Source organism: Lynx canadensis, chromosome A3 (genome assembly GCF_007474595.2).
Source record: "Lynx canadensis isolate LIC74 chromosome A3, mLynCan4.pri.v2, whole genome shotgun sequence".
In the NCBI taxonomy this organism is placed as follows: Eukaryota; Metazoa; Chordata; class Mammalia; order Carnivora; family Felidae; genus Lynx; species Lynx canadensis.
Genome location: NC_044305.1, coordinates 54,943,805 through 54,954,457, shown reverse-complemented (window position 1 = coordinate 54,954,457; position 10,653 = coordinate 54,943,805). Strand labels below are relative to the sequence as shown.

At 53.0% G+C, this 10,653-nt stretch overlaps 1 protein-coding gene across 1 annotated transcript; it reads left to right on the top strand.

Annotated features, from left to right (window-relative positions):
- Window positions 1-9,114: 9,114 nt before the first annotated feature.
- On the top strand, window positions 9,115-10,653 carry POU3F3 (POU class 3 homeobox 3). The gene has a single exon (XM_030310315.1). The coding sequence runs from the start codon at window positions 9,139-9,141 to the stop codon at window positions 10,636-10,638; it is 1,500 nt and encodes a 499-aa protein (XP_030166175.1). The 5' UTR covers window positions 9,115-9,138; the 3' UTR covers window positions 10,639-10,653.

Genomic DNA, 10,653 nt, shown 5'->3' with positions numbered 1-10,653 from the left:
GAAGTATCAAATATCAATAAACATTGGTAATCTATTTTAAAGGTGAACAAAATAGCCACACTTTCTTGAAGACCCCCCTGTGGCTGACGGGTCCAGGGTGGGCCTACGGAGGAAGCCAGACGTCAAGTGGGAATTTCCACATTCACAGAAGAGATACCACGTAAGCACCATTTGGGGGAAATATCCAAAAAGAGCAGCCTTCAGCCTGATAAGCTGAAATCTGCACCCAGCCCCTCAGACAATAGCAAAGTTCAAATGCCAAAAAAAAAAAAAAAAACTAATAATAAAAAACAGAGACACCAAAGTGAAAGGATTGTTTCTTAATGTGCCACAGTGACTCTTCCCCATCACAAAACTACCCAGTTCCAAGCCAGAAAGGAGACATTTATAATGTATAGGGGACATTTTGGATGGAGAGAGTCCCCAAAGGAGAAAGGAGCTCACTTCTGTTTGAACCACGAGCTCGAAAAATCCAACCACCCCTCTGGCAAAGCTGAGTTAATATTTCTGGGTTTTGTTTTTAAAAACACAGACACAAATACATACGCACGCCTGTGCGCGCACGCGCACGCACCCTCTCACACACACACCCAAGTTGACCTTGGAATATTTTTCTAGCTAGGACACATCCACATGTTTTGGTTAATAAATCATCATCATCACTCTGGTCAATCAGCTGGGTTCTATGTTACCTAGCCCTGTGAATTTAAATTCAAAGAAGACCATTGTGTTGGGGGGTGCAGTGGGGAGGTGAGGGGGGCAGGCAAGAATAGTCCATCACATTGTGTCAGCCACGGCTTCCCTAGCGATTGGTAGCTTTCATTACCGGACCTGTCAGGTGCATACACACAGCTAGAGTGGGCAAACTGTTGGAAATGGGTGGTTTTAAAAGCATGCACTCCATAACCAACTTAATCGTGCCTTTTTCATTTACGTTCGACAATCTGAAATGGCCTGTAGTTTAAAGCGCTCCTATGAGCATCAGAAGTAAAGCCTCTTACGATTTAGGGTGAGAAATCATAGTGTCTGAATTTATAATTGCTCCTCCAAACCCATCTTTAAAAAGTAAATGCTTGCTCCTTTCCTACAGATCAGATAAATCAGTTATCACAGTGATACAAAGAACAAGGCTGGATGGGGGGGGTACCCACAGGCTTCAAAAAACTTAGCAAGACCAAGAAACAACTCATCCACTGCCAAGACAACAAATACTGATTTCCACCCAAAAGCTGCTGTTGAAGAGCCCTTTCCTTTGTATATGGCACACCGTATGGGTTGTGAGTGTGCTTAACATTTTAATTTATAAATGTTAATGGCAAATGTGCTTCTACGCCACTAAGGTATCAGAGCACCTCATCATTCTCAAATGGAAGCAAATGAGTAAATACCCATTTTGTGTCTGATGCGTCTGACCCAGGTAATGTTCTTCATTCTCTCTTTTGGCAAAAGCAATTTCACCATCCCCAACGATTAAAAGTCTGTAGCTTTGCCCAGCACTTTGGATCTTAATTCGTACCCAGCTTGATCGGTTCCCACCTCCAAATCATTATAGACTCCTAACACAATTTCTCTAATATGTCGGTTCTCAAATTGACTTGTTGCTTTACCCAGAATTATTATTTTCTTTTTCTTTTACTTTAGGTAACCTAAGACTATAGATATTATGAAGAGCAAGCATTCTTTTTCATTTGCGTGTGTGTGTGTGTGTGTGTGTGTGTGCCTTTAAGTACCTTTGCAAGAAAGGAAAGTAAGTAGCAGTCAAGATAGTAACAATCACAGATCTCCTTAAAAAGTGATACCAAAAAATTATGCACTAAATATGCACAATCTTTGCTTAACTAGTCCTTTTTCAAACTATCTGGCTAAATAGAAAAAGTTTCCTTTCTTCTTAATAATTTTTAAATGAATTTAGCAACCCCGGGCGCATAAAGTAAACTAGGGCTTGGAGTCATTTGTCCAGTTCATGTGAATCTCACCCAGAAGTCTTTTGTCTGAAAAGTCCGGAGAGCTGAAGAAAACGCAATGTTTGGACTCAGATTACACAGTTTCCTCAAATTTCCACCTTGTTTTATTAGCACAAACCTGACAGTACATTTCCTGACTCTAAATGTGAGAGCTCACGGGTGAAAATCGTGGACTTAAAATGTTGTTCAGAGTATCTGCTTCGCTTATATTACTCCCATAATCTCTCAACTCTCCTGGAATGAAATACCATTTATAAATCCAAACCTTGACTTTTTAAAGTGAGTTGCAGAGAAAAATTTCTCATGGCTGGAACCTGGTTGACTTGGAGTTGAGTTAGGAAGAATGAGGTATCTTTTCTCCCCCGTCTTCCAGAGGGGCATTAGAGCTTTCATGAAATGTGTCCCCTTCCTAACAGGCGCTGTGACACATTCGCAGGTGCGTTGAACTAGTGAACCGTGGAAGCCAGCTTCTCACTTCCAGTCACTCATGGCTTCCCTAAATCTCCTTGGGAAAATTGTTAGTGACAAACTGACTAATTCCTCAGAACCGGTCAGGATTTGCCCTCCACTCTTTGAGGAAGTTTCCCACACATCTTTGTCATCCTTTTGCCACAATAAAGTTCAGTCTTCTTTGGCGGTATCTAAAAATCTCTGAGGGGGAGAGCTTGTGTCTGTTACAACTTTTCTCCAACTGTGTCAAGTAAAATTGCCCTAAAAAGTTTCAATCCCACAGTTACCTCTCACCGATGGCTACTTTGTATTTTCTTTTCCCTAACAAGGCTTTCAAGGGTAAATTCAAAATCTACTATAGGAGGTACCCAGAATTGAAGTAGCCATTAAATATCAAATGGAGTAAAAGAGACCTTGGAAGCCTTGACTAAATCTCCAAGAGCTTGAGTTTTATTTAGAAGTCAAAGCATGTATCAAGTTGAAGAATGTTCATTATTTAACAGATAATACCTGAGAAGGCATTTTTGCTCTCTTGACTGCTTCCAAAAAAAAATACAACCTGAAATGTAGCTTCTTAACTTATTCTTTTACCCTTAATAATTTAAAAAAAAAATTTTTTTTGCCTTCACATCCCACTTCTTTTTTCCAGCCTTATATACACTTCACTGAGAGAAATGGACAAATGCTTTTTTTTTTTTTTTTAACTGTATTTCCTCCCCCAGGGCCATTTCACAGAGGAGGGTGAGTGGGAGAAGAAGAGGTCATTGTCCCCACATTTAAAACCCTGTGTTATGCAATGAATTCACTACTCATTGTGAATATGCATAGAAAGGTAGGGGTGTTTGCTCCTTTGGCAAGTTTGGAGGAGCAGATTTGCTTTTGAAACAGCTACATTTTACTCAGTACCTGCTAAGACGAGTCAGTGCGCCCCCTGCTGACAAGTCAATAGTGCGACTCCTGAGCACTTCCAAAGTTTATTTTGTTCAGTAAACCGTGTCATATAAAATTAACAACAACCAATAAAATTAGCTTATATGTTTCAACTGTAAAAGTCCAAAACAAAATAAAGCTAGTTTTAGTGGCGCTAGAAATCTCTAGTTTGGCTTCTTCTCTTTGGCTGAACCAAGGTCCTTTTATCTAAAGCCCAGTGCACAAACATATAGCTTAATGTGACTAGTGTTCTTGCTTTTATTTCTTTCTCTATGGCAACCAATATGCTCTGCTCAGAAATGTTCCCCATCAAGGAAACAAATGATCTTCAGGGAGCAGCTCTATATGGCATCTGGTCCAATGGAGCACAGAGAGTTAACCCCAGTCAAAAGCGAGGCTGCCAAGCACGTAAACAAGGAGTGGAAAACTGGCGATCCTTACCCCCCTCCCCAACTGAAATCTCTGCCTCCCTCCTCACAAGCCATTTCACTGATTTGGCATCAACTGTTTCCAAAGAAATTACAGATTTTAAATTGTAAGGTGTTCTGGATGCACAAGTGCAATGAAATTCCAGCCATTTCGATTCTACCCCCTCGTCACACCAGACGCATCTTCCTTTAAAAAGAACAAAACCAAGAAGCTTTTACAATCCTCTCCAGCCTATTTCACTAAGGTAAGGTGCCCGCACAGGCGTGGCCTTGGCCTAGCTATTTCCTCCAGCCATATTTATCTAATTAACTGCACCTAGCAAGTAACTTCCCCCTCGATTTTTACAAAACCCAGGGACAGTGGCAAGGAGAGGGGCAAGGCCGGCTGTCAAAATGGAAAACAAAGTAAAATCGAGTTTTCGATGCTAAAGCTCCAGCTTCCTCTGGGAATAAAGTGTAGGATGTCCTGGTTAGTTTTGATTGATCACCCTCTTTTCAGATGGACTTTCACTACCGAGCTGGGAGGCAGCAACTAAGACTGTTCCCCAGAATCCGCATTAACCAGGGGTGCACTGACTTCCTGCCTCTTCTTCCTCCCCTGCTTCCTTCCACCGCAGCTCTGGACCCTCCCTTTGCCAAGCCCCCCCCCCATCCCCCTGTTCCCAGCAGGAATCCTCCCCCCCCACCCAACAATCCCAGTCGTGCACACACAGGTCACCACTTCAGCTCTGGCTACAGAAAGGGGGTACCTTCCCCTCTAGTCCTGATTCTCTAGGAAAAACAAAACAAGAAATATGTATAATACTGAGTGCTTTATAATCGCATTTCTAGGGGTTTTCCCCCCTCACAATCAACAATTAAAATTAATAGGACTCTCCTCCCCCACCCCCCAAAAAGTGAAATGCCTCACTGTGGGGAGCTTTGGAATGAGTCCATCTTTTTATGTAATATTTTAGCAGGGTTGGGTTCTTTTTTTTACTCTCCCCGAAGACACTTTTCCTTCCTTCCTTCAAAACAGTTGCTCTGTGAACCCTCTCTTGTCCCAAGCAATGAAAATAAGCTCCCAAACCTATAAGAGCATAAATAAACCGGAAAAGAGGGGGAGAAAAAGAGAAAGCCGGTAAAGAAAATGAAAAACACTTACCCAGCAAACTTCCAGGGTTAGATTTTAAAATAAAAGAAGATGTTTTATTATTTTTTTAAAGGTGCCTGTGGGGGGAAAGGCATATTCTCAACTCCCCAGAACCGATGCATCCTTAGTCTTCCCTTTACACTGACTCCTCTAAACCCAGCTCTCCACCAGTCTATTATTTTCACCAAAATATATGAAAATGTATGCAAATGAAAATCAGCACTAACTGTTCTCCCCTTGTTATATACTTTGGATTTTTTTTCCAGACAAAACAATCACACTCGGCAAAGGGAGGGGGCGGACGGGGTGGGGCCGGGTGGGGGGAAGCTGGGGAGCGACTCGAGAACTAAGTACGCGGAAAGGGGGGGGGGGACGAAGGGGACAGACCTCGGAACAGAAGTGTATTTCTGTTATCGAGGAGCACAACGTTTTGGGGGGCTTCCCATACGCACACACACCCTCCTTGAAAAGAAAGAAAGTGGATCTGTTTGCAGAGGCGCTATCACGTTTCATCAGGCCACCTGAGACTGCTTTTGAAAGCGTGTACTGTGAAATTCATAGCAGTAATTTAGACAAAATCCTCACTGTATATTAATGAAAGGCGGCCCCATGGCTCTGTTCCTATCCTCCCCATTCAGTGTAAACAAAACCACGAGACTCTCTCGGTTTTTGAGCCGGATCCAAGCAAAATCGGCAGGAAAGGAAAACACGGGGTGCTGGCACCGACTATTCAGACGTCTGCACCTGGAGATCTCAGATTTATTCAATGAAATCTGTGTTCCATCTTTTATATATACATATACACATACATAAATATAAAAAGGAACCTTAGGGGGACGTAGAGGGGGGAAAAATCCGTTCTGTTTGGGGCTTGGTTACCGATGCCTGTCAGATCTATACCTTAGCAATCATGGCTTTGCTAAAACCTACCTACGACGGTATCTCTCACCCGGCAAGCAGGAGCTGGACGAGATCCTACATAAATCCTACGCGTCTACTGTTAATCTTGAGATCACGCAAAGGCTGCGTAGCTGCGGCTGGGCTGGAGAGCTCTGGCTTTAACTGAGTTCACCTAAGTGCGTTCAGCCGGAGGAATTATTCATCGGGAGAGGGCAGCCCCGCTCACGTTTTAGTCGGAGCACACCGGTGGCTCCGCATCTACCTCCAGGGCCGCCGCTCGGCGGCGGGCGCCGCTGGAACTCGGGACTGCCGGCTGCAGGAGCAGGCTGGGGGCCGCGAGCGCAGGGAAGGCGCACCCACAGCTAGGGGTGCGGGGTGCACGCCCACGCACACTCATTAGGAACGATGTATTTATTGAATGTCCGAGTTGGGTTAGTTCATTGGAAATCCCCGAGGAGGGTTCAATTTGCCCTTGTTTTCGTTGCCACTTTCTCTTTTTTCTTGGTTCGCTGAGGTTCCTCTGTGCAGCGTTTCCGCTTCGCCGCGTCCCCCCACCCCCGCTTCTCCCGCCTACCCTGCGCGCGCCCCCTCCCGTCCCCCTTAACTCTTTCAGCCGGGCTGGGGCTGAGAAAGCGTTTGTCGCCGCCAACCCATCCACTACGCAAGCCCATCTGAGACAGAAGAGAAAGAAAAAGCACCAATGTGTCTAAGAATAGCGAGCAAGCAGAACACCACTAATAACCAGAGTGGAAAAAAAATACATATATATGCACACACACGCACAATGTAAGCGGTGGAGGGCGCGGCTAGTGGATCCTGGTTCTTTAGGCCGGCTCCTGCTGCAGTGGGAATTCCTAGAGCCTTTGGGGTGGAATACACTTACGCTGGATCTATAGGGAAAGGTCGACTGATTGCTTTTCAAATACATCGCTGGGCTCTGCTGACCGGCACCCTCCAAACACACAAGGACACGCACGCTACTTGCTAGAATCCCAGAGGAGGGGGGGGAGGGAAGAAGGGAGGGAGAGCAGAGAGGCAGAGAGGGGGTGGGGGAGCGAGCGAGCAGCGGCAGCGAGCGGTCCGTCTCGCACGCGCGGGCACCGCGCTGGTCCTGGGCTGCAGGTTTCCCAGATGATGGCATCCGAGAACTTAAACAAAGGGGGACGCCGCCGGCGCAAAGCGGCTGCGGAAAGTTGCGGTGGCGGATTTCCAAGGAGCGTGGCCACGACCCGAGCCCTTGGCGATGCGAGCTCTCCCTTTCCACCCCCGCCGAGACAGAAATGGGGGCCTGCTGGTGAAAGAAAAAGGAAACTTTGAAACCACTGGGGATACAGCTGCCTATAGGTATTAGCGTGAATGGTGCATTCTTGCCGCGCGCTTTACAAATCTCTGGCATGGGGGTGGGGAGCGGGGAGGGCGGCAACACAACGCAGTACTAGGTGAAGTGGGTAGGTTGGTATTTTTCATGATTTTTCCCCCTCTTCATATTCCTTCTAACTCCCCCCCTCCCCCCTTTTTCCATGCCGCCCTCCCTTTTCTCTCCCCTTTCATCCCCCTTCCCAGACCGGTTGCGAACCCACAGCGCCGCGGAGGGAACGCCTGCGCCTCGGCCGGACACTAAGAGTTAAGATGTGGCGGAGGGGGTGGCGGGGGAGGGGCGGAGAGGAGAAAGTGGCGAGGGGGAGGGAGGCGGGGGGGGGGGGGGGGGGGGGGCGACAGATTTCCAGCTTCTACGACGCTCTGCCTAAATTAAAAAGCAACCAATCGGAACGGCCGGAAGGGGGGCCGCGCGTCCTGAGCCAGTCATTCCGGGCCTGCCAATCACCCAGCGGGTAGCCAATCAGCGGGGGCCCTGGTGCTCGACTTCCTTGTATTTGGGAAAGTGTGGTGGTGGGTGCGCGCTCGCGGCGGAGGGTAAACATTCGACAGTCCCTGCTCTGAGAGGGAGGGACAGAGAGCGAACTGTCAGATCCCTGCGAGAGCGGGCGGGCGAGCGAGGGAGAGGGAGTGAGAGAGAGAGAGAGAGAGAGGGAGGGAGAGGGAAAGTGAGAGAGGGAGAGAGCGCGAACGAGGGCGCAGAGCGAGCTCCCGCTGCAACTCCGCTCCGGCTCGGCCAGCGCCAGCGCCGTCGGTGCACTCTACGAGCCGTGCAACGTGCCCACTGGAGTTGGTTGTGTATCAAGGATCCCCTATATGCACACACACACCTCCACCTCCACCAATGCACTCTTCTTCCTCCTCCTCCTCCAGACAACTGCTGGGAAAAAAATAAAACACCAACCCCAACCGTCAGCAACAAGGTAACAGAGCCATTCGACCTCATTTTTCTCCTGTTCAATTTTTTCCTTGTTATATTTGTTTCCTAATTTCTGCCCAAAAGGAAAGATGTCGCATCAGACTGTGACTGTTGCGAGGAGAATGAAAAAGGACTCTTGTTTCAGAGGCAACCAAGAGCTCCGGCAATAGCAACTTCAGAGAAATGCACCATCGCAAGAAGTTTTCCTAGGACAGAACAAAACTTGAAACGAAAGGACCAGAGGAGGAGAGCAGGAGCCAGCCTCTCCTCTCCGCACACGCGAGCAGCCAGCATCACCACGCCTTCAAGGACGGAAAAAAAGTTTTACTACTCTAAGGGAAAACGAGTGAAATGTGTTCCTGAGGAGGAGAGAAGAGAGCGGGCAAGGGAAGCAGCGGTCCGGTTGCTGGTCACCCACAATTTGGTTAAGGAAGAAAGGAACGGCTGCTTTCTTTGTTGTCTCCCGTGAAATCTTCACTTAGCAGGTGGACTGAGCCCCGCGCCCGGGCAGAGTCCGCGCTCGGCGGAGGACGGCAAGAGGAGCGGGAGCCGGCGCGCCCCGCCAAAGAGCCCGGAGCGCAGGCCCGCGCCCTGCCCGGTGAGCCCCGCTGGAGCGAGCGGAACGCGCCGGGGCTGGGGGGCGGCCACGACCCCCCCTGAAGGGGGCGGCCACGGAGCGCGCCCCGAGAAGCGAGCCCCCCTCCCTAGAGCGCTGCTCCTGCTGCTCCTGCTGCTGCTGCTGCTGCTGCTGCTGACCAAGGCCGGCCGGCGACCCCCGCGCCCTGCCGAGCGGCCTTGCAGCTGCAGCCGGGGGCCGCGGCGGCGGCGGCGGCGGCGGCGGCGGGGGCGGAGGCGGCGGAGGAGGAGGCGGCGGCGAAGGCGGCGGGGCCGGCCGGGGCCCGGGGCGGGGGCGGGGGAGGAGGGGGGGGAGGAGGCGGGAGGCGGGGGGGCGCGGCGGCGGCGGCGGCGGCGGCCGCGGCTGCTGCTGCTGCGGCGGCGGCGGTGGTGGCGGCGGTGGGGTGGCGGGAGCGGAGCGGCATGGCCACGGCGGCTTCTAACCCCTACCTGCCGGGGAACAGCCTGCTGGCGGCCGGCTCCATTGTACACTCGGACGCGGCGGGAGCCGGCGGCGGCGGGGGCGGCGGCGGCGGGGGCGGCGGCGGCGGCGCGGGCGGCGGCGGGGGAGGCATGCAGCCCGGCAGCGCCGCCGTGACCTCAGGCGCCTACCGAGGGGACCCGTCCTCCGTCAAGATGGTCCAGAGCGACTTCATGCAGGGGGCCATGGCCGCCAGCAACGGCGGCCATATGCTAAGCCACGCGCATCAGTGGGTCACGGCCCTACCCCACGCCGCCGCCGCCGCCGCCGCCGCCGCCGCCGCCGCCGTGGAGGCCAGCTCGCCGTGGTCCGGCAGCGCCGTGGGCATGGCCGGCAGCCCCCAGCAACCGCCGCAGCCGCCGCCGCCGCCGCCGCCGCAGGGCCCCGACGTAAAGGGCGGCTCCGGTCGCGACGACCTGCACGCGGGCACCGCGCTGCACCACCGCGGGCCGCCGCACCTCGGGCCCCCGCCGCCGCCCCCGCACCAGGGCCACCCGGGGGGCTGGGGGGCCGCCGCCGCCGCAGCCGCCGCCGCCGCCGCCGCCGCAGCCGCCGCACACCTCCCGTCCATGGCCGGGGGCCAGCAGCCGCCGCCGCAGAGTCTGCTCTACTCGCAGCCCGGGGGCTTCACGGTGAACGGCATGCTGAGCGCGCCCCCGGGCCCGGGCGGCGGCGGCGGCGGCGCGGGCGGCGGCGCCCAGAGCCTGGTGCACCCGGGGCTGGTGCGCGGGGACACGCCCGAGCTGGCCGAGCACCACCACCACCACCACCACCACGGGCACCCGCACCCGCCGCACCCGCACCACGCGCAGGGGCCTCCGCACCACGGCGGCGGCGGCGCGGGGCCCGGGCTCAACAGTCACGACCCGCACTCGGACGAGGACACACCGACGTCGGACGACCTGGAGCAGTTCGCCAAGCAGTTCAAGCAGCGGCGCATTAAACTCGGCTTCACGCAGGCCGACGTGGGGCTGGCTCTGGGCACGCTGTACGGCAACGTGTTCTCGCAAACCACCATCTGCCGCTTCGAGGCCCTGCAGCTGAGCTTCAAGAACATGTGCAAGCTCAAGCCGCTGCTGAACAAGTGGCTGGAGGAGGCGGACTCGAGCACCGGCAGCCCCACGAGCATCGACAAGATCGCGGCGCAGGGCCGCAAGCGCAAGAAGCGGACCTCCATAGAGGTGAGCGTCAAGGGCGCGCTCGAGAGCCACTTCCTCAAGTGCCCCAAGCCCTCCGCGCAGGAGATCACCAACCTGGCCGACAGCCTGCAGCTGGAGAAGGAGGTGGTGCGGGTCTGGTTCTGCAACCGGCGCCAAAAGGAGAAGCGCATGACGCCGCCCGGGATCCAACAGCAGACGCCCGACGACGTCTACTCGCAGGTGGGCACCGTGAGCGCCGACACGCCGCCGCCGCACCACGGACTGCAGACGAGCGTGCAGTGAAGGCAAGGGGCGCAG

Coding starts and splice junctions, on each gene's coding strand:
- POU3F3 (XM_030310315.1), top strand. CDS start 9,139: ATGGCCACGGCGGCTTCTAACCCCTACCTGCCGGGGAACAGCCTGCTG.